This window comes from Trichomycterus rosablanca, chromosome 3 (genome assembly GCF_030014385.1).
Source record: "Trichomycterus rosablanca isolate fTriRos1 chromosome 3, fTriRos1.hap1, whole genome shotgun sequence".
Taxonomy (NCBI): Eukaryota; Metazoa; Chordata; class Actinopteri; order Siluriformes; family Trichomycteridae; genus Trichomycterus; species Trichomycterus rosablanca.
Window position 1 is genome coordinate 2,777,501 of NC_085990.1, and position 25,138 is coordinate 2,802,638.

At 40.1% G+C, this 25,138-nt stretch overlaps 2 protein-coding genes across 2 annotated transcripts in view; one reads left to right on the forward strand and one right to left on the reverse strand.

Annotated features, from left to right (window-relative positions):
• ccn4b (cellular communication network factor 4b) overlaps positions 1–9,913 on the forward strand; it is a 12,494-nt gene extending 2,581 nt beyond the window's left edge. Inside the window, exons 2-5 of the mRNA XM_062991703.1 lie at positions 893–1,169; positions 3,986–4,240; positions 4,372–4,565; positions 9,066–9,913. Of these exons, the coding sequence (XP_062847773.1) occupies positions 893–1,169; positions 3,986–4,240; positions 4,372–4,565; positions 9,066–9,365 (1,026 nt within the window). The 3' untranslated portion in view covers positions 9,366–9,913. The remainder of the gene's footprint in view (positions 1–892; positions 1,170–3,985; positions 4,241–4,371; positions 4,566–9,065) is intronic.
• A 1,461-nt stretch (positions 9,914–11,374) lies between these two features.
• Positions 11,375–24,566, reverse strand: ndrg1b (N-myc downstream regulated 1b). The gene is given in 13 exon segments (XM_062991562.1): positions 11,375–11,547; positions 12,984–13,035; positions 14,138–14,173; positions 14,453–14,500; positions 15,229–15,280; positions 15,382–15,441; positions 15,552–15,655; positions 17,450–17,525; positions 18,047–18,094; positions 19,419–19,539; positions 19,627–19,732; positions 21,524–21,586; positions 24,549–24,566. Coding segments are annotated over 13 exon segments (957 nt in total).
• Positions 24,567–25,138: the final 572 nt, after the last annotated feature.

Here is a 25,138-nt window from a genome sequence, read left to right on the forward strand (position 1 = left end):
CAATTCTTACCAGTTTCCATGTCCATGCTGCTGAGAAGCACCCCGATAGCAGGATGCTGCCGTTTTATAGTATTAGCCAGCTGATTAAACCGAGCAGGTAGCTCATCGGTTAAGGTACTGGACCAGTAATCAGAAGGAAGCCCCACCATCACCAGGTTGCCACTGTTGGGCCCCTAAGCAAGGCTCTTATTGCTCAAATTGTATTCAGCTATGATTGTAAGTCGCTTTGGATAAAAGCGTCCGATAAATGCCACAGATGATGCCCCTGACCTCAATTGACAATAGAGAGACAGATGACAGACAGACAGACACAGACCGATAGGCAGACAGACAGACAGACAGACAGACTAGACAGACAGACAGATAGACAAACAAACAGACAGGTGATAGACAGACAGACATATAGATAGATAGACAGACAGACATAGATAGACAGACAGATAGATAGACAGACAGGCAGATAGACAGACAGGCAGACAGACAGACAGACAGACAGACAGGTGATAGACAGACAGATTAACATAAATAAATAAAAAATAACAAACAGTCAATTTAATAAACAAATTCAATAAAACAAAACATAAGCAAATTTAAATTATGTTTTTTGGCACCCAGAAGCTGTGCAATAAAGTGTGCAGAAATTCAGCAGGACTGCTGAATCTGTTGTCTATATCTCTCTCTCTCTTGCTAATGGAATTGACGGGGAAAATTCTGCTCTTTGGTCCTTTAATTTCCCTCTTAAGAAAGTTGATGGAGTTGTTGACTGTGTTTAGACTTCACTTATAAGTAGTTCTGAAGTAAACAGGTTGTATTTACTTATTTATTACCGTGTGCTATTACTCTACATGTTTATTTACTGTTTCCTTTCTCTCGACCCTTCTTTACTACCAAGGTGCTTTCCCAGAGTTCCACGGCCATACCGGTTGTGACCACAGACCTGGACCCGGTGAACAGGACCCGGTACTGTAAGTGGCCCTGTAAGTGCCCTAAAGTTGCCCCCGCGTGCCCGACGGGGGTGAGCCTGATCAGGGACGGCTGTGAGTGCTGTAAGATCTGTGCTAAACAGCTGGGGGAGACCTGTAACGAGAGAGATATCTGTGATTACCATAAAGGGCTGTACTGTGACTACGGCGCTGACAAGCCTAGGTACGAAAAAGGAGTGTGTGCATGTAAGTGACTGCGGACTGATCCATCTTTCTTGCTTTTAATGCAGCGCATGATTATATACTGCTAACATAAAAGTTTTGCATATAAATACAAGAAATTTGAGTTTAATCGAAATGGAAACGTCTCAAACTTTAAAGTTTATTGTATTTTTCCTGAAAATTGGTCTATTGAGGGGCACTGATAAATTTTTAGATGAAACATAATAAACTCATCAGTTAAAATAATTTAAGAGATAGCTAGACAGAAAGATTATAGACAGACAGAAACATAGACAGACTGACTGACAGATAATAGATGATAGACAGACAGATAGTTTATAGATAGACAGACAGACAGACGGACAGGCAGATTATTGATAGACAGATAAATAGATAGAAAGATAGATAGACAGACTGACTAACAGATAATAGATAGATAGACAGACAGATAGATAGATAAATGATAGACAGATAGACAGAGACAGATAGATTATAGACAGACTGGCAGACAGACAGATAGATGATAGACAGGCACACAGATAGACATATAGACAGATAGAAAGACTGACTGACAAATAATAGATGATAGACATACAGACAGATAGATTATAGATAGACAGACATGCAGGCAGATTATTGATGGACAGACATACATACATTGGATGTCTGTAGATGATATTGGATTATAGATAGATGGATTATCTATCTGTAATCCATGACATTGGATTATAGATAGATGGATGGATAGAAAGATATTTTCCTATAAACAAAATATATAAGTATAAATATAGAAATAAAAATATCGGATATAAACTTGTAAGTTTATTGTGTTTTTCCTGAATATTAAAAGTATAATGTGCAGAAACAGCTTGATACTGTCAGCACTTTTCCTCTACATAACCCAGCTGTAGTTGCTAACGTTGCTTAAAATGAGACCAAACATTTTAATGCTTCCAGAATCTGTACAGACCCTCAGCGGACCTGCATTAACATGCTTGTGGTTCAGTCTAACGGGTGCAGTTAAACCAGCCCTATTTCACGGGCACAGAAACGTCACCAGCTCGAGTGTAATTACTAACCAACACTGACGAGGCCAAACCACAGAGAGAAATGACGTCATAGTGCTTCCTTCATCACCAAATAAATGATCCAGACTGCTGCTGTGTGTTTCTGTTCCAGAACATTCTGTCTTATTTCTGGAGAAGTCATAATTAAATTAAGAATAACTAATTTTTAAGAAGTACAGGGTTTAATTATTGAGTCACAGACGGTCTATTGAGGGACACTGATCAGTTTGTTGCTGTCATTGTTACACATTAGGTTGAAACATGAAACATATTAAATTGATTTGTTAAAATAATTTAAAAGATAGCTAGACAGAAAGATTATAGACAGACTGACTGACAGATAATAGATGATAGAAAGACAGACAGAGAGACAGACAGACAGACAGATAGATAGATAGATAGATAGATAGATAGATAGATAGATAGATAGATAGATAGATAGACTGACTGACAGATAATAGATGATAGAAAGACAGACAGAGAGACAGAGAGACAGACAGATAGATAGATAGATAGATAGATAGATAGATAGATAGATAGATAGATAGATAGATAGATAGATAGATAGACTGACTGACAAATAATAGATGATAGACATACAGACAGACAGATAGATGACAGACAGACAGACAGACAGACAGACAGACAGACAGACAGACAGACAGACAGATAGATAGATGATAGACAGGCACACAGATAGACAGACTGACTGACAAATAATAGATGATAGACATACAGACAGATAGATTATAGATAGACAGACAGACAGATAGATAGATAGATAGATAGATGATAGACAGGCACACAGATAGACAGACTGACTGACAAATAATAGATGATAGACATACAGACAGACAGACAGATATATGACAGACAGACAGACAGACAGACAGATAGATAGATAGACAGGCACACAGATAGACAGACTGACTGACAAATAATAGATGATAGACATACAGACAGATAGATTATAGACAGACAGACAGACAGACAGATAGATAGATAGATAGATAGATAGATAGATAGATAGATAGATAGATGATAGACAGGCACACAGATAGACAGACTGACTGACAAATAATAGATGATAGACATACAGACAGATAGATTATAGACAGACAGACAGACAGACAGACAGACAGACAGACAGACAGACAGACAGACAGACAGACAGATAGATAGATAGATAGATAGATAGATAGATAGATAGATAGATGATAGACAGGCACACAGATAGACAGACTGACTGACAAATAATAGATGATAGACATACAGACAGATAGATTATAGACAGACAGACAGACAGACAGATAGATAGATAGATAGATAGATAGATAGATAGATAGATAGATAGATAGATAGATAGATAGATAGATAGATGATAGACAGGCACACAGATAGACAGACTGACTGACAAATAATAGATGATAGACATACAGATAGGTTATGGATAGATAGACAAACAGACAGGCAGATTATTGATAGACAGACACACAGACAGATTATAGATGGATGGATGGATGGATGGAAAGATATTTTCTTATAAACAAAATGTACAAATATAGAAGTATAAATATAGAAATAAAATATCAGATATGAGTATAAATATGAACATTATATGTAATATTATATGTGCACAAATCTGTATTTTCAGAAAGTGTACAAACTTTTTTGCAGCTGTGGAGAAGACGATGCCACACTACTCTTGCTTTTACGTATTTATCCGGTGGTTCGATATCATGTGGGTGAAACGTGTGTTTATTTTCTTCTTAGTTCTGGCCGGGACAGGATGTGAATATAATGGCGTGATCTACCGTAACGGGCAGAGCTTTCAGCCCAACTGTAAGTACCGCTGCCTCTGTGTGAACGGGGCGATCGGGTGTGTCCCACTGTGTACCGAATCCCAGCCGCCGCGGGTGTGGTGCCAGTCGCCCAAACTGGTGAAGATTCCGGGCCGGTGCTGTGAGCAGTGGATCTGTGACGAGCCTCGGAAAACACGCAGGACCAGCCCGAGGCGTGCTGCGGAGGGTAAGGTCTGATCTAATCATCCACAATGTTCAAGGTCAAGTGGATTTAAGTGGCAAACCATCTCCATTTAATGTTCTGTGTCTTATTTTGTGTAACAAATGAAAACAACAGAAGCATTTTGTCACTTTCAGAGCCTCTAAGCAACAATGAGATCTGGCATAAGACCTGCAGAACCCAAACTTCCCCCTGGAGCCCGTGTTCTAAGACCTGCGGGCGGGGGGTATCGCTGCGACTCACTAATGACAATCCACAGTGTGAGATGGAACAAGAAACCCGACTGTGTAACCTTCGGCCCTGCGACGTGGACATAACCAAACATTTTCGGGTAAACACGTGTTTAATTTGGTTGTTTATTTTATATATATATATATATATATATACAGTGGGGCCAAAAAGTATTTAGTCAGCCACTGATTGTGCAAGTTCTCCTACTTAGAAAGATGAGAGAGGTCTGTAATTTTCATCATAGGTACACTTCAACTATGAGAGACAAAATGAGGAAAAAAAATCCAGGAAATCACATTGTAGGATTTTTAAAGAATTTATTTGTAAATTATGGTGGAAAATAAGTATTTGGTCACCCACAAACAAGCAAGATTTCTGGCTCTCACAGACCTGTAACTTCTTCTTTAAGAAGCTCTTCTGCCCTCCACTCGTTACCTGTATTAATGGCACCTGTTTGACCTCGTTATCTGTATAAAAGACACCTGTCCACAGCCTCAAACAGTCAGACTCCAAACTCAACCATGGCCAAGACCAAAGAAAATTGTAGACCTGCACCAGGCTGGAAAGAGTGAATTTACGATAGGCAAGCGGGTTGGTGTGAATAAATCAACTGTGGGAGCAATTGTAAGAAAATGGAAGACATACAAGACCATTGATAATCTCCCTCGATCTGGGGCCCCACGCAAGATCTCATCCCGTGGGGTCAAAATGATCATGAGAACGGTGAGCAAAAATCCCAAAACTACACGGAGGGACCTGATGAATGACCTGCAGAGAGCTGGGACCAAAGTAACAAAGGCTACCATCAGTAACACACTACGCCGAGAGGGACTCAAATCCTGCAGTGCCAGGCGTGTCCCCCTGCTTAAGCCAGTACATGTCCAGGCCCGTCTGAAGTTTGCCAGAGAGCATATGGATGATCCAGAAGAGGATTGGGAGAATATCATGTGGTCAGATGAAACCAAAATGGAACTTTTTGGTAAAAACTCAACTCGTCGTGTTTGGAGGAAGCAGAATGCTGAGTTGCACCATACCTACTGTGAAGCATGGGGGTGGAAACATCATGCTTTGGGGCTGTTTTTCTGCAAAGGGGACAGGACGACTGATCCGTGTTAAGGGAAGAATGAACGGGGCCATGTATCGTGAGATTTTAAGCCAAAACCTCCTTCCATCAGTGAGAGCATTGAAGATGGAACGTGGCTGGGTCTTCCAGCATGACAATGATCCCAAACACACCGCTCGGGCAACGAAGGAGTGGCTCCGTAAAAAGCATTTCAAGGTCCTGGAGTGGCCTAGCCAGTCTCCAGACCTCAACCCCATAGAAAATTTGTGGAGGGAGTTGAAAGTCTATGTTGCCCCATAACATCACTGCTCTAGAGGAGATCTGCATGGAGGAATGGGCCAAAATACCAGCTACAGTGTGTGCAAACCTGGTGTAGACTTACAGGAAACGTTTGACCTCTGTCATTGCCAACAAAGGTTATGTTACAAAGTATTGAGTTGAACTTTTGTTATTGACCAAATACTTATTTTCCACCATAATTTACAAATAAATTCTTTAAAAATCCTACAATGTGATTTCCTGTATTTTTTTTTCTCATTTTGTCTCTCATAGTTGAAGTGTAGCTATGATGAAAATTACAGACCTCTCTCATCTTTCTAAGTAGGAGAACCTGCACAATCAGTGGCTGACTAAATACTTTTTGGCCCCACTGTATATATATACAGTATATATACAGTATATATACGTATATATATATATATATATATATATATATATACAGTGTATCACAAAAGTGAGTACACCCCTCACATTTCTGCAGATATTTAAGTATATCTTTTCATGGGACAACACTGACAAAATGACACTTTGACACAATGAAAAGTAGTCTGTGTGCAGCTTATATAACAGTGTACATTTATTCTTCCCTCAAAATAACTCAATATACAGCCATTAATGTCTAAACTACCGGCAACAAAAGTGAGTACACCCCTTAGTGAAAGTTCCTGAAGTGTCAATATTTTGTGTGGCCACCATTATTTCCCAGAACTGCCTTAACTCTCCTGGGCATGGAGTTTACCAGAGCTTCACAGGTTGCCACTGGAATGCTTTTCCACTCCTCCATGACGACATCACGGAGCTGGCGGATATTCGAGACTTTGCGCTCCTCCACCTTCCGCTTAAGGATGCCCCAAAGATTTTCTATTGGGTTTAGGTCTGGAGACATGCTTGGCCAGTCCATCACCTTTACCCTCAGCCTCTTCAATAAAGCAGTGGTCGTCTTAGAGGTGTGTTTGGGGTCATTATCATGCTGGAACACTGCCCTGCGACCCAGTTTCCGGAGGGAGGGGATCATGCTCTGCTTCAGTATTTCACAGTACATATTGGAGTTCATGTGTCCCTCAATGAAATGTAACTCCCCAACACCTGCTGCACTCATGCAGCCCCAGACCATGGCATTCCCACCACCATGCTTGACTGTAGGCATGACACACTTATCTTTGTACTCCTCACCTGATTGCCGCCACACATGCTTGAGACCATCTGAACCAAACAAATTAATCTTGGTCTCATCAGACCATAGGACATGGTTCCAGTAATCCATGTCCTTTGTTGACATGTCTTCAGCAAACTGTTTGCGGGCTTTCTTGTGTAGAGACTTCAGAAGAGGCTTCCTTCTGGGGTGACAGCCATGCAGACCAATTTGATGTAGTGTGCGGCGTATGGTCTGAGCACTGACAGGCTGACCCCCCACCTTTTCAATCTCTGCAGCAATGCTGACAGCACTCCTGCGCCTATCTTTCAAAGACAGCAGTTGGATGTGACGCTGAGCACGTGCACTCAGCTTCTTTGGACAACCAACGCAAGGTCTGTTCTGAGTGGACCCTGCTCTTTTAAAACGCTGGATGATCTTGGCCACTGTGCTGCAGCTCAGTTTCAGGGTGTTGGCAATCTTCTTGTAGCCTTGGCCATCTTCATGTAGCGCAACAATTCGTCTTTTAAGATCCTCAGAGAGTTCTTTGCCATGAGGTGCCATGTTGGAACTTTCAGTGACCAGTATGAGAGAGTGTGAGAGCTGTACTACTAAATTGAACACACCTGCTCCCTATGCACACCTGAGACCTAGTAACACTAACAAATCACATGACATTTTGGAGGGAAAATGACAAGCAGTGCTCAATTTGGACATTTAGGGGTGTAGTCTCTTAGGGGTGTACTCACTTTTGTTGCCGGTGGTTTAGACATTAATGGCTGTATATTGAGTTATTTTGAGGGAAGAATAAATGTACACTGTTATATAAGCTGCACACAGATTACTTTTCATTGTGTCAAAGTGTCATTTTGTCAGTGTTGTCCCATGAAAAGATATACTTAAATATCTGCAGAAATGTGAGGGGTGTACTCACTTTTGTGATACACTGTATATATATACTGTATATACTGTATATATATGTATATATATACAGTATATACAGTATATATATATATATATATATATATATATATATATATATATATATACACCGATCAGCCATAACATTAAAACCACCTCCTTGTTTCTACACTCACTGTCCATTTTATCAGCTCCACTTACCATATAGAAGCACTTTGTAGTTCTACAATTACTGACTGTAGTCCATCTGTTTCTCTGCATACTTTTTTAGCCCCCTTTCATGCTGTTCTTTAATGGTCAGCAGCCCCACAGGACCACCACAGAGCAGGTATTATTTAGGTGGTGGATCATTCTCAGCACTGCAGTGACACCGACATGGTGGTGGTGTGTTAGTGTGTGTTGTGCTGGTATGAGTGGATCAGACACAGCAGCGCTGCTGGAGTTTTTAAACACCTCACTGTCACTGCTGGACTGAGAATCGTCCACCAACCAAAAATATATCCAGCCAACAGCGCCCCGTGGGCAGCGTCCTGTGACCACCGATGAAGGTCTAGAAGATGACCGACTCAAACAGCAGCAATAGATGAGCGATTTTCTCTGACGGTGGACCAACTAGGTAGGAGTGTGTAATAGAGTGGACAGTGAGTGGACACTCATACCAGCACAACACACACTAACACACCACCACCATGTCAGTGTCACTGCAGTACTGAGAATGATCCACCACCTAAATAATACCTGCTCTGTGGTGGTCCTGTGGGGGTCCTGACCATTGAAGAACAGGATGAAAGCAGGTTTAAAAAGTATGCAGAGAAACAGATGGACTACAGTCAGTAATTGTAGATCTACAAAGTGCTTCTATATGGTAAGTGGAGCTGATAAAATGGACAGTGAGTGTAGAAACAAGGAGGTGGTTTTAATGTTATGGCTGATCGGTGTATACATTTAATGATAAATATAAAAAATTAAAATATAAAAGAATTATCAAAGAATTATATGTAGGTCTGACATGACAGTATAAGTAGCTTGTTTTTATCAGTAAATGGTTTTATTTAAGTTGAAAGTTTTGCTTGGTAAATGTAGCTTATAAAGTAATAAATGAATGTAGGAATGGTTAGGTGTAGCTAATAAAGTGCTCAGTGATTGTAGATGTTAGAGATTAATATGATAACTTCTCTCACTCACTCATTGCTTCTGTGACACAGCCAGGAAAGAAGTGCCTGAACATCTACCGTGAGCCCGGATTCCAGAACTTCACCATCTCCGGCTGTGTCAGTAAGAAGTCCTACTGGCCCAAATACTGCGGCGTGTGTTCTGACGAGCGCTGCTGCATCCCCTACAAGTCCAAGACCATCGACGTGGAGTTCGAGTGTCCGAACGGGTCGGTCTTCACCTGGAAGCATATGTGGATCAACGCCTGCTTTTGCAATCTCTCCTGCAGGAACCCGAACGACATCTTTGCTGATCTGGAGCCGTATTTCCAGAACAACGAGATCATAAATTAAGAATTAAGACACAAAATATAAGCACAGAAAAATGTTTATATTGTGTGTATCCCTGGGAACAGTGATGCCACTGCTGGAATAGATTCAGCAGATTCGGGTAAGGGTGTTGGCGCATCCTGTGCCGCATTTCTGTGCCACCTTAAAGTGCAGTGCCTCAGTGTATGTACAGATTGGTATGGCATACCAAGTCAGTGATGTCACTGCCCAGCCTACAGCTCACATTATTTATTTATGACTAACTTTTTGGGCTGCACCCATATTTAGGGGTCGCTAGAGCAGATCATTATAGCCTGCGCACCTCTGGCACAGCTTTTAAAACGGTCGCCCTTACTGATGATATTTATTCAGACTTGGGACCAGCATTGAATGGCTAGGCTGTTCGGCCACCCTCTTCCTTAAGACACAGCTATCACGTATGTCTGTGCAGACACCAGATGGGCATAATGTAATTGCACAGGTTAAGAATACTGCAAAATATATTTATATGTAAATTTTTTGTATTATTAACATTACAATGGAGTGTTTTTTTAAATAATAAAAGCCGATTCTGCCAGATTTGTTCATTTCTTTTTCAGTTATTTTATATTGCAGTGTTATTATATGTTTTATATGCACAAAGCAGCACTTTTACAGTCACCTTAGTAATATGTTTTGATTTCAAGGTTGATAAGAAAGAAGGATACAAGCAGGGCATTTTGGATGAATCTTTATTGAACAACACATACATTTCATAAATTTACGTGAAATCACAGCCAAAATATAAAATACACAATAAGATTTAGATAATAATTAACCCCAAAAAATGCATCTTTAATGTATTCATGTAAGATATGAAGGATGCCTTAAAATGTTAAAATTAGGGGTGGGTAGCACTGTCACCCTGTCACTGGGGTGGGTAGCACTGTCACTGTCATATTTAATGTAAATATAACATTAATAATGTTTTAAATTCGAGGTCAGGGAGTTTTATGTAATAACTCAAACTAGGAATTAGCTATTTCTTTAACCTGTCATCTTTAATTTCTAAAATACCCCACAAGCTGTTTCAAAAGTGGTAAAGCCCCTGCCCACACAGAAATATATACATTCTATATTATTATAACATACATGTGTCCTCTGGATATATGTAGATGTAAGTTATAACATATATAAAATACCCATAATAAAAAGTGTGTATGTACTAAATATATACTAAATATATCAATAAGATTCATTTTTATATAGTATTATATGCTGTATCCATGTTAGCATACATTTTAAATTAACAGATGCAATTTGACTAACATAACACACATAAAAATAGGCTGTATATTGTCATTCATGTCATTCAAGGAAGACGCTTCATTACTTCTCGCTGACGCCACAATACATATATTTAATATTATTTATGTGTTTATGTATAAAAAAATTATATATGTTACATACTGTATATGTCAAAAAATACATTACACATACATAAGCATACATATTTCTATGGGCCACACATACTGTATATATCAGTATATGAAATTGTTGCAATTTCTAATAGGCTTCATATGTAGTTTGCACAAATATGGGCTTATATGTTATATATGAAAATGTTACATATGTACATGTATTACATTTGTGTACGGCTGTACTAAGAGGTCAAGTCGTGTTCTTGTGTTAATTACGGTCATTAAAGGTTCAACTGTAAGACCGTCTTCGTATTTCAGGACCAAGATCATTTATTTAAAAAAAACATTACAAATAAGTACATTATAAGTTAGAAAATACATTTATCATTGCAGTAATGTTTAATAAAAAAAATATTATACAATATCAATATAAAAAGAATGTTTTTAAGATAAATACTGAAAACCTCAAATCAGTGGAGAGATGAAACACGTGAAGAGGAACCGAGAGTGAGTTAGGGACGACTGGTGGTCTGCTGATCATCCATGTGTGTAAACAGCAGCGCAGATGTTGGGGTCTGTACCAGGGCACCCGATCGCAGCTTGTTTCCAGCGGGCTCGGATTCAAATTAGGAATCAGTGCTGCTGCTGTAGCGCCTCTCTCTGGACGTTTCGGAGAATCTCTTCACACTGTTCCTCTCCGATAAAGGTACGACTACGTGGGCGACTCGGAACGCCATCCTGAGACGAATAGCTGGAGCCGGACGTGGTGCGGGAACGGGACAGGCGGGTCATGCACGTGGCTGGCACTGATAGAAAGAGAACAGAGGTGTGTTTTACAAAAGAAGTATGTTTATTCAGAGATATTTGTTCTGAGCAGTTAACCACAATATGTGTTAGAAAGGCAAGTGAGTTAAGTACAGTATAAATATACTACACACAATACACTAGATAGCAGTGTTAAAGGGTGTTAGTTGGTTAGGTTAGTATGGAGTTTTGTTAGTTGGTTAGGTTTGTATGGAGTTAGTTGATTAGGTTAGTATGGAGTTTTGTTAGTTGGTTAGGTTAGTATGGAGTTGGTTAGTTAGTTAGGTTAATATGGAGTTTTGTTAGCTGGTTAGGTTAGTATGGAGTTGGTTAGTTGGTTAGGTTAGTATGGAGTTTTGTTAGTTGGTTAGGTTAGTATGGAGTTGGTTAGTTAGTTAGGTTAGTATGGAGTTTTCTTAGTTGGTTAGGTTAGTATGGAGTTTTGTTAGTTGGTTATGTTAGAAATGAGTTGGTTAGGTTAGTATGAAATTTTGTTGGTTGGTTAAGTTAGTAAAGAATTAGTTAGTTGGTTATGTTAGAAATGAGTTGGTTAGGTTAGTATGAAGTTTTGTTGGTTAAGTTAGTATAGAATTAGTTTGTTGGTTAGGTTAGTATGGAGTTGGTTGGTTAGGTTAATATAGAGTTAGTTAGTTGGTTAGGTTAGTATGGAGTTTTTTGCTTGTTTTTTTATTTTATTTTCCCCCTTTTTCTCCCCCTTTAGCGCATCCAATTGTTCAATTTGCATCGTGCTTCCTCTCTGTCTATGCCGAACCCCGCCCTGACCGAGGAGATCGAAGCTAACCCATATCCCCTCCGAAACATGAGCAGCAGCCAGATGCAGTTTTGCCACCCACACATTTATGAGTTGGCGCCACCTAGCGTTGCATGCGGAGAGACACACCCTAAGGGCGCTCTTCCTCATCTCTTGTGCAGGCGCCTCTAATCAGCCGACAGAGGTCGTAATCGCATTCTGACAGAGAGAGACCCACATCCGGTTCTTTGTCCCACCCCCCCAACTGAGCAACCGGCCAATCATTGCCCATTCAGCCACTCAGCTTCGAACCGGTGAAGCAGGGCTGGATTCTGAGTACGTAGTATCGAATGCAGTACCTATGGAGCTGGTTAGTTGGTTAGGTTAGTATGGACGCTAGTGAAAAACAGTGAAAAAACGTTTTGGGTTTTGGGGAACATGGTTAGCCCAAATCTATACTGTTACAGTTTGGTGGAACTGAATTCCTGCAGTGATGTTTTAAATGTACAGTAAAAAAGGTGAAACCAACTACATACATAGTCAATAGTTATAGAATCAGATGTGAAGCCTGAAACATGCTTGTGATATGTTGACGTCTGCATACTTTTCTCCATGTTTTAATTTGTTATAGAGAAAGATTCATATGTATAAACTTAGAGAATACAGAGATTAACAGTGAGTACTTACTGTAGCCGAGGCCCTGGATGAAGTACTTGAAGGCCTCTGCCAACTTTGCAGGCTATAAAATAAGAACGAAACACAATAAGTAATATATTCTCTATTTTTTATTTGCATTGTGTTGTTGTAATAGTCTTGTAATTAATCCTTTGTTGCTGGGGACCCCGATTGCATCCAGGAAGGGTATATTTCCCTGCCACTCTTCTGTGGATTTGCACGTGGGGTGTGTCACGGATCCAGCCTCTGTGTACTCCTGCCACGCCCTCTCGGTTTGATTGGTCCCCTGCTTATAATCAGCCCCAGCTGCACCTCATCTGAGGGCATTTAAGAGGGGAGCTGGGATTCAGTCGTTGGAGACAATTTATGTGACTCTGTTCTGTTAGTTTGGCTTTGCTGGAATTTGCCTTATCCAGTGATTTTGGTCTGTCTGTCTGTAAGTTTAGCCATGTTTAGTTCTTCTTTGGCTTAGTGTTCAGCCTTTAGATTAGTTTAGCATTGTTTGTATGTTTAGTTTAGGTAAGCATTTAGCATAGGTCGTTAGTGTGTCTTGTCTTTTATTATCATTAAATCTTTAAATTAATACATCTCTGCGTGTGTGTGTCTGCCCTCTCGTCTCATCAAAGCCCACAGCGTTACAGGGTGTAGAAATGGAAATTAATGCGGAGCAGCTCATTGGTGATTGAACTCTGTGTAAACAATTTTGCTGCTGCTTTCAGGTTGATTTTCTCTTCCGTTCATTATCATTAGTCTAACCAATGGTCACATGTTTAATAATGAAAGTTTTTGGGTGGCACAGTGGTCTATTACGCTAGCCTACCAGTTTCAGTGGTGCTGTCAGTCGACTGGGCGCTTACACGGACATGATTGGCTATGTCTGAGGGGGAGGAAGGCAGGATGTCCAGGGTGTTCCTGTCTCGTGCCCATAAATATATTTTATGCTTTTAAATACATGCTATTTTTTCATATTTAGAAGTACAAAGTCAAACTTCATGTGTACACATAAAGTGGTTTAATGCTTTGGAAGGATATTAAATAAAGATGAAAAGCAAATGTGGTAAAATTACTCACCAAAAATACAGTAAGTACCTTAAATAAGTACAACATGAATCTAAATCGACATAAATGATTTTAATAGGTAAATACACAATATACACAAAACATACCTGATGGACTTGGGGAAGGCCTCCACAGTCAGCCATCTACATGAAATATAGCATGGAAAATATAAGGTAGAAGAAAATAAAAGCAGAACACCATACCAAGCTAGGAACGTCAAGGTGGCACAGCAAGAAGGTCCTGGGTTTGATTCCCTGGTCAGGCGGACAGGGTCTTTTCTGTGTGGAGTTTGCATGTTCTCCCCTGTCTTCTCCCACGTCCAAAGACGTGCAGTCATGTAGTCGAAAGTGCTACCCACTGCACCACACTGAATATTCTAATTTACTTATTTAATCTATTGTTATAGTTTAGTATTTACTAACCTTTAGTAGTGTCGTTTTTGTTGGATTCATTTTTGAGTTAAAGTCAACCTACAAAGAAAAAAAAAAACACATGCATTTTAAAAAATAGTTTAAAGTTTTTAAATGGCACTTCTTCCAAATGTTATGATTAATAGCGGTACCTAATTCACAGCCATCAAAATGGCGTCATGAAATGTGAAACAAGCCCATTTTCATTCACGTTTACTGGTTAATCTGCACTATGAAGCGTCCTAGCAATCCTACAGCAATTCAGTTAGTTATCACTTAGTCGAAATGTCCAAGATGTCGAAGTAAAGCAGCTATAAACACGACTCAGGTAAGTGAGTTCAGAAAACTCACAACCAATTCTGTGGACACAAGGATATTTTGGTATTTGAAGCCTCGCACTGTCACTGAATGTTCTGGGTTTACATTCAACTATTAAGGGAGCTGTGCTGTGTGTCGTAGCTTCTATTTATACTATCATTCAGTTTATGAGAGTAATTTAATGACTGTCGTGAAATGTGGATCTTTTCTTTATAAATCTGTGAAATCTGTGAAATTAAGCAAAACAGTAATAATGATAATAATCTGATATGATTATGAAATTTAATCAAGTTGATGATTAACTGTCGTACAAACTGTCGTACAAACTGCATTTCTGGACACGAGAGACTCTTAAACTAAGTTTAACTGACTAAAGTAAAACACAATGGATATTAGTACAATTAAATTAAATAAAAAATTAAAGTCAACAAAATTAAACATGTTTTTAAGTACATGGAGTCGGTACGTACCACAGCATCAACTGCAGGTGCGTTATCTCCTACCACCAGGAGAGTCGGACACCTACATCAACAACAAGCCTTTACTGACCAATAGAATTAAAAACGATGCAACGTAAGACATAAAACGAAGATAAAACCCAAACTCTGAGACCTGCCACTCACTTCAGGGTCTTCCTATCACCGTTTCCTCCTGATGGTCTCTCGATATCCAGATCCCTTCGACTGCAAAAAGGTGAACAATGATTATAAACTCTGCTCTACCTCTGTTTAAGTCGTCTACTGTGCATTTTCGTGTAGGAATACAAATAATTGGCTTTATCTAAATCAGGTACCTGTTATAGGAGTTGATGAACTGCTGCAGGTTGGTCTGGTTGACGCCGCTCATGACGTGCTGACGGAAGGTCGCGATCAGTTCGTGGTTGTGGTGAATCTCCTCCTGTTATGTTAGAATAAAGCAGATATACAATCCAATCAACCAAATCAGTCAATTAAAACACATCTGTATGTGACGGCGGTTTTAAAATAATTAATGATTCAATAATGCAAGCGTTTGATATTTTTGGTTACTCTTGAGATGTACAGTACATTCAGAAACTCTGGAGTTTTTACACTTTCTTATGTTATGGATTTGATTTAGAATTTTCTTTTCTTTTGGCTGCTATATATGCTATATATACAACCCCAAATCAGAAAAAGTTGGGACAGCATGGAAAATGCAAATAATTAAAAAACACTCTTACATTCTTACATTTACTTTGACTTGTGAGCACACGGCACTGAAATTCCTCCCGATTCCTTGAATCGTTTGATGACATTATGTACTGTAGAGGAAGAAATATGCAAATCCTTTGGCCATCTTTGCTCATCAAAGACTCAACCTTTCTTGGATGCTGCTTTTGTACCAAATCATGATAACAATCACCTGTTTTGATTCGCATTATTATTTAGTTTTTTCACCTCATTACTAACCCTAAATTGCCCTCGTGCCAACTTTTTTTGGAATGTGTTACAGGCCTGAAATGCAGGAATGGATGTTTATTAACAAATGAAATGAAGCTGAGCAGATAAAACATGAAATATCTCAGGTTCATCCTGTCTGCAATAAAAAAAAAGTCAAAGTAAACTTAAGACACTGTGTTTTTATTGTATTTGCATTTTCCATGCTGTCCCAACTTTTTCTGATTTGCGATTGTATATTTAGGGGTTGCCACAGCGGATCTGGTCCACATACCAGACATATACTGGACTACTATTTCTACCCGGGCTTGGGACCGGCACTTAGAGTGCACTGACAAATGCACCTCCCTGTGGATAGGCTGTTTCGGCCAACCTTTCCCCTCGGACATTAGCCAATTATATCCATGCAGACACCGAACCAGCCAATAGCACTGTTGAGATTCAAACCCTGGATCTAGTGGGCTAGAGTTCCTTACCCCCACGCCACCCAAGCATGCCAATATGAAACGGATATAATTGCTATAAATAAATAAATCTATTATTCATAAGTATTCAGACCCTTCATTCAAGCCTTTTTTGACAGCGATCACAGCCGCAGGTACAGCCTCTCTTGGGTACAACTTTCTTAGCTTTGCCCCCTGAATTTGGGCAGTTTATCCCAGTTGTCATGGCAGATCCTCTCAAGCTGCATCGCATTGAACAGTGACCATCTTTTTAAAGACATCACAGACTTGCCCCAGTGTTGTTTTGGATGTATGCTTTGGGTTCAAGGTTGTGCCAAGTTTGTTCACTTTATATATTCTTTATATAAAGAATAAATATAATTTTTTTACATACTTTGTATATTTCACTTTATATACAGTCACTTTATATATTCATATTTACCCATAATTTATTTTATTATTTATCTTGAAATCCACACTTTAAATTGTACTGGTTATTCTGTGTAAATATCCATATGTTTATGTAAATACTTTGCTTCTTCTTTTTATCTTCGGAGAGTGTCAAACTAAATTTCGTTGTACGCAAGTATAATGACAATAAAGGTTCTTCTCTTCTCTCTTCTTCTCTATTTCAGGATTATTGGTGCCATTGTGGGAACTCTCAAAGTCTTAGATATTGTTTGTGTCATTGCCCTGATGGAGAAACACTGACAGTTCTGTGGACGTCATGACTCTGGCCCTTATAGACTTTCTGAATCCACAGTATATGATAGATACAGGTACTGTATAGGTATAGTTAAATGAAAACGCTATGTTATGCAGTATCTTACTTGTCCAAACAGGTGGGAAATGACCACATGGGGAAGATCATGAGCTCAGCCGGAGATCTGTGGAAAATTCATTTTACTTACTTAAGAAGATTAAAATACATGTAGAGGTTTATAAGTCATTAAAAAGGTTTAAAACTGAACTGTTTATTATCCCAGAGGATTAAATCTGCTTAAAGTGCTTAGCTAAAATTATTTATTATGAGTGGATTATAACAGTAACATCTGCTGCAAAACTTAATATTGTGTTGGTCCCCCTTTTGCTGCCAAAACAGCCCTGACCCGTCGGGGCATGGAGTCTGACACCTTTCTATTAAGTTCTTCAGCAGTTTGAGCTACAGTAGCTCGTCTCTTGGATCGAATCACACGAGCCAGCCTTCGCTCCCAACATCAGTGAGACTTTGCTGCCCATGACTCTGTCGCCGGTTTACCCCTGTTCCTACCTTGGACCACTTTTGATAGATACTGACCACTGCAGACCGGGAACACCCCACAAAAGCTGCAGTTTTGGAGATGCTCTGACCCAGTCGTCTAGCCATCACAATTTGGCCCTCAGATCTTCACGCTCGTCCATTTTTCCTGCTTCTAACATCAACTTACTTGCTGCCTGATATTTCAGAAAGCTGCACTAGCGAAGGGTAGGTAAACCTGGAAAAAAAGGAAAGTGTTATAAGTGTTAATCTGCAAGAAATGTAGTTTATTTAGTATTTTGGTTGCCTAAATCGGGTGGGGCAGATGTAAAAGACACTAGCTTGCTATTGCCGAGATCAGGGGATCAAGGGTTCGAATATCTGTGAAGCTATCAACCAGATCGGGTAAGGACCGAAGCAGGGTGGCCAAAACAACCTTGTCATTCCGTAGGTGCGTTCTCAGTGCCGGTCCCAAGCCCGGATAGAAATTTGTGTTGTGACAGATAAACTATACCCAAGTCTGGCATGGGGATTAAATCCACTAGCCAAATTAAGTCAATTTTATTTGTATAGCTCTTTTTACAATGAAGATTGTCTCAAAGCAACTACAGAATCCAGGACCTACAGACCAAAAACCCCTGTTGAGCAAGCCAAGGGCGACAGTGGCAAGGAAAAACCTCCTTAATACAGGAGCACGTCTATAAGATTTGTTTCCTAGCTGATGCCTAGTTGACCGTACACGATTTTTGCTTGTTGACAGGTCGGCGCTAGATAAGGCGAGCTGCCTTATCTAGCGCCGACCTGTCAACAAGCAAAAATCGGAGCACTCGGTGTTTGCTGCTCAGGGTTCGAAAACCAGCTCTCGATCGCTATGTGTGAACCGTTCAACAACTCGATCGCTCGCAGACTCAAGAAAAATATCCAGCATGCTAAATATCTGGACCTGTCGGCGACTGAAAATCCTGTAGCTATCAGGTTGTGATTGTTGTGAATGCAAAATAAAGAAAGAAAACCCTGGAGAAGGAGTGTAAATGTGTGGAACAGGGGCATAATATAGTTTATATCAGAATACATCAGCACACACAAGCTTTGTGACCTTACTGTCCACGCCAAACCATAATACCCACGCTGCATTGCAAAAAATATTTATTTGACTTCCAGCTTTCTGCAAAACAGAACAGAACAGACGATCCCTGCTAGCCGCGTAGCCAAATCCACTCCTTCACCCACATTCATTTATTGTTCCTACTTGATGTTACGCTGCACATCAGCGCACAAACATCTTTGATTTCTCGCTTCTTGTTGACGTGCATTTTTGGACGTGGTATCACTAAACCCCTCGTCACTTCTCATGTGTGTAGTTTGGGAGACCAGACAGACTCGTCTGAGATTTCTCCTAGTGATAGATGTGTAGTGTGTGACCCCCTATCGGTGATCAGTCCTGTAGTGTGAAAACCACAACCTAAAACACTCCCGATTACAGGAGATCCAGTCGTGTAGTGTGAACCGTACAGAGATCTGAATTCTTTAAAAGTCAAGTAGTGTGAAAAAAACAGACGCACCCTGTGGGTACGGTGCTGGCTCCCTCGTGTTGCCCAGGCGCATTGATGTGGCACACAGCAAAGTGGCGTGTGATTTCCTGCATGTCCTCATGGTTGAAGAAAGAGCTGAAACAGGTTTTATCTGCACAGAATGACACACAACGTATTTACAACATTAAAAGTACTGAAAAGAATTACGTGATGGAATAAGAGACGGTAAATATCTTACGGTTTAGTCCGATGTCGTGGTAAGTCAGGATAACCGGTCGGCTGCCCTTGGTGGTACCTGACAGAGTGCAATAGACCGTACCGAACGGAGTCTCTACATAGGCATCCTACAACAGCAAAGCAAGGATTAGAGGACTGTTTTATCCTGGTCTGTTGTCCACAATTAACCAAAACTTACACTCATGTTGATTTTATTTTAGATTATTCATCCATTTTCCCAATTTCCCACAAATCTAGTCATATCCAATTCCCCAATTTGTATTTCTGCCTCTACTGCTGAAGACCATAACTAACACACACCTCCTCTGACACGTGTGGAGGGGTGGGTTCACATGGAGATCCGTATCGCACACGGAGAGTCACGCATCGATCTCTATTATCCCCCTTCTCTGTGCAGCACCATAGATCAGCCAGCAGAGGTCGTAATCGCAGCAACTATGAGGAATCCCAACTGCATCCCTGGTATGCACCTGGATGCGCCTATTTTATTTTAGTTTAATAACATTTTCTCTGTAACCCTGGTCTAGACTGCTGTAGAGCAAAGTTTCAAACCCTGGGTCGAGGTGGAAAAACGGCTTGCAGAGAAAAATAATGATAATTAAATAAACTTGGGGCGCTCAGGTGGCGCAGCAGTAAAACACACTAGCACACCAGAGCTGACATTTCGAACTCGTAGGTTCGAAACTCAGCTCTGCCATCCGGCTGGGCTGGGCGGCCACGTGAACAACGTTTGGCTGTTGTTCAGGGTGGAAGCCGGATAGAGACTCCTCATAACTGATGCAACTGCGACCTCTGCTGGCTGATTGATGGCGTCTGCACACAGTCGAGGGATAAAGCATTGATCAGGGTGTGGCTCTCTGTACACAAAGCTGTACGAACTCGCCTCATGCAAATAAAAAGATGCAGTCGGCTACTGCACACATGTCGGCGGGGGCATGTGTCAGTCTCACTCTCCTCAATCAGGGTGGGGGTTCAGCATCAGTACAGAGGAAGCAAAACGCAATTGGGTAAAAATTGGATGCAGAATACAAATGGGGAGAAAAAGGGGAGAAAATGTATAAAAAATAATTGAATAAACTTGTGAGCAAACGCCCCATTGTTGAGGCTTTATGTTGCACCTTGTAAACCACAGTGGGACCAAATTGTACAGAGCAGAGTATTGCAGAGCAGGCAAGATGTGTTGTTTCTGTTGCCTGGGTCATGTAATGGTTATAGGATGCTAAGGTTAAATGAGACATTCTGATTAATAACCAAGGACAGGAGGGTCCACTACCAACAGGATAACACCATATCCGATTCCCAAGTCCCAAGATAGATAATAAATATCCCTTTCTTTTCAAGCATTATGTGACATTCATCTTTCCAGTCATAAACATTTACATATTGCTGATATTTATTTACCACGATCCATACAAATACAATAGAAAGTAATTGTACAATCTCTTTTCTTTTCTCATTTCTTTAAAAGTAAAACAGGCGATGGTGAAATAAGAAATAAGAAAACGCTCCAAATTTATAAAAAAACTATATATATTTTTACACGCAACCAGTTTACTGAATACATGCAGTATAATGAATGAATGAATGTCTTTATTGACATTGTATACAAAATACAAAGAGCACAGATTCACTTTTTATGCACGTTTTATTTACTTTTTATGTATATTTTTCTTATATGCGTTATATATTTATAGTTTTGTTTATATTTAAGTACTTAATTGTTGTGTGTATTTGTTGTGTGTTGTGTGTTTGTTCTTGTATGTTCATGTTTTCCAAGGAGTTGCACAGAACAGTTTGGTTGTATTTTAAGTTATATACAATGACATAAATACATTCATTCATTCATTTAAAAAGAAATTAAGATGATAATAAGATAGTAAAGAAGTGTTAAGACTTACATAACTTTCCGTCTCAAAGGCAGATTCATGTTCAGTGTTCTTCAGGACCATGTTGATGGTGATGTAGTATTGCTGAAGAAATCCTGTTCTCTCTCTCTCTCTCTCTCTCTACAGTCACTACTGATAGTAAACAACACCCTGAGCTGGACTTTATATCCCTGCAGTGTGAGTTGTAGACCTTCTGCTCCCAGAATGCTTTGCATGTGTGTAAGCCTAATTCTTATGCACAGATCAGCCACCAAATGGGATCTTGAGAGATGGGCACCCTGTTGTGGGGTCAAAAATGCCAACAAATGCAAGCAAAAAAATCCCTTTTTGCATTACTAATGCTACTACTAGTCTAGTACTAACTAGTACTAACTTATTAAACTGTAAACACACTGTGTTGATGTATTTTACCCTTAATACAGGTCAGTATTGGTTACACTGAGATAATGTGCGTAAGCAAAATATCACTTATGCCAGACTCATAAATCACACTAAGACAGACAGTCGTGTTGATGAGGGGTGTAAACCTAATTTTATCCCAGATAAGTTGTAATCTGCTCAGCTGATGGAGGGATGGATGGAGGGATGGAGGACGAGCTCTACGTGTTGCATGTGGAGAATCAGATGAACATAATGGCGCTCCGACACCAAACGGCTTCCAGTCAGTTCCCAGTTAGTGGAGGTAACAGAAAGGTGTGATAAGGAAGCATCACCTGGCTGATATGAACCAGGGTTACATTTTAGGTAAAGATAACGGATAAAGCGATTTTTTTTCCCGAGCGAATCGATTCCTTTAAATGATTCAGATACCTATTTGATTCACTGATTCGCTTGAAGGCAGAAGTTTTGTTTTCATACTAAAATTCACCACATTTACAGTTCTAAACTACTAAACACGGGTGGTAAAATATCACCAGTGATACTGAACATCCTAAACAGTTAAAATATAAAATATGAATTTGAGTACGCATGCAATAAATCAAATAGCATTAATTTCTATTGCTGTATTTGTAAACCAACTGCAAATTCACCTCTTAGACGAAAGATTGAGGTTCAGAAATATACAAATTTATATTCTTTTCATAAGTGACAGACAGACATAGATAGATAGATAGATAGATAGACAGACAGACAGACAGACAGACAGACAGACAGACAGACAGATATTATAGATAGATAGATAGACAGACAGATAGATAGATAGATAGATAGATAGATAGATAGATAGATAGATAGATAGATAGATAGATAGATAGATAGATAGATAGACAGACAGGCAGACGGACAGATAGATTGACAGATAGATAGACAGATATGATAGATGATAGATCGATAGATAGATAGATAGATAGATAGATAGACAGACAGACAGACAGACAGACAGACAGACAGACAGACAGACAGACAGATAGATAGATAGATAGATAGACACAGATAGATAGATAGATAGATAGATAGATAGATAGATAGATAGATAGATAGACAGACAGACAGACAGACAGACAGACAGACAGACAGACAGACAGATAGACAGGTAGATAGATAGATAGATATTATAGATAGATAGATAGATAGATAGATAGACAGACAGATAGATAGATAGATAGATAGATAGATAGATAGATAGATAGATAGATAGATAGATAGATAGATAGATAGATAGACAGACAGGCAGACGGACAGATAGATAGATTGACAGATAGATAGACAGATATGATAGATAGATAGATAGATAGATAGATAGATAGATAGATAGATAGATAGATAGATAGATAGATAGACAGACAGACAGATAGATAGATAGATAGATAGATAGATAGATAGATAGATAGATAGATAGATAGATAGATAGATAGATAGATCAGAGTCAGAGAGAGTCAGAGAGGTTTTATTGTCATTTCAGCTACATACAAGTACATATTGAAACGAAACAGCGTTCCTCTAGGATCACGGTGTAACACGGTACAAAAAGTGCAAGACAAAACAGTGCAAATACAACAATAATACAAAAAATCCTATAATAAATAACTACAAAAGATATTCCTAATTATCCCTAATCTAAACAAGTAATTAGAACACAGGACTAAAGACAAGTGTTAGTACATGATGGTGAATAGATGGTACAATGGTTCCTGAGGTAGTGACATGTTGTACATTAGCAGCGTAAAATTGGCAATGCAGATAAGGTGCCTAAAAAGTAGATATGGTGCAAAATACAAGTAAGGTGCAGAAATTATTGTGCATTTCCAGGAGGTGTGCAAAAATACAAGTAACATAGTCAAAAATGCAAGTAACAGTCAATACAGATCAGTGTGTGGCAGCAGAAAATTTCCGGAGGAAATTGTTATAGCACTGAGTTGAGGAGTCTGATTGCTTGTGGGATAAAACTGTTACACAGTCTGGTTGTGTTAGTCCGGATGCTGCGGTATCGTCTCCCAGACGGGAGCAGAGTAAAAAGTCCATGTGATGGATGGGTTGGATCGTCCACAATGCTGAGAGCTTTGCGGATGCAGCGGGTGTTAAAAATGTCCGTGAGAGATGGAAGAGCGACCCCGATGATCTTTTCAGCTGTCCTCACTACTCGCTGGAGAGTCTTACGGTCCGACGCAGTACAATTTCCGAACCAGACAGTGATGCAGCCGCTCAGGATGCTCTCGATTGTTCCTCTGTAGAACGTGGTGAGAATGGGGGGTGGCAGATGAGCTTTCCTCAGTCTTCTCAAAAAGTAGAGACGCTGCTGGGCTTTCTTGGTGATGGAACTGGTGTTAAGGGTCCAGGTGAGATTCTCCTCCAGATGAACACCGAGAAATTTGGTGCTCTTGACGATCTCAACAGATGAGCCGTCGATGTGCAGTGGGGAGTGGTCCCTTAGTGTCTTTCTAAAGTCAATGACCATCTCTTTGGTTTTATCCACATTCAGAGACAGGTTGTTGACTTGGCACCAGTTCGTTAGATGTTGTACCTCCTCTCTGTACGCTGACTCATCGTTGTTGCTGATGAGTCCCACCACAGTTGTGTCGTCTGCAAACTTAACGATGGAATTCGAGCTGTGCATTGCTGTACAGTCGTGTGTAAGCAGAGTAAACAGCAGTGGACTGAGCACACAGCCTTGGGGAGCGCCGGTGCTCAGTGTGGTGGTGCTGGAGGTGTTCTTACCGATCCGGACGGACTGAGGTCTCTCAGTCAAGAAATCCAGGATCCAGTTGCAGAGAGAGGTGTTCAGGCCCAGCGTGCTCAGCTTTCCAATTAGATGCTGAGGAATGATGATGTTGAATGCTGAGCTAAAGTCTATGAACAGCATCCTGACGTAAGTATTCTTTCTGTCCAGGTGTGTAGAAGCCAGGTGAAGTGTAGTGGATATGGCGTCGTCCGTTGAGCGGTTAGGACGGTACGCAAACTGCAGTGGGTCCATGGTGGGAGGCAGTAGGGTCTTAATATGCCTCATGACTAGTTTCTCGAAGCACTTCATGATGATAGGCGTGAGTGCTACGGGACGATAGTCGTTGAAGCATGACACAGATGACTTCTTTGGCACGGGTACGATGGTGGTCGTCTTGAGGCACGTTGGAACGATGGCGCTGCTCAGGGAGATGTTGAAGATGTCAGTGAATACATCTGCCAGCTGGT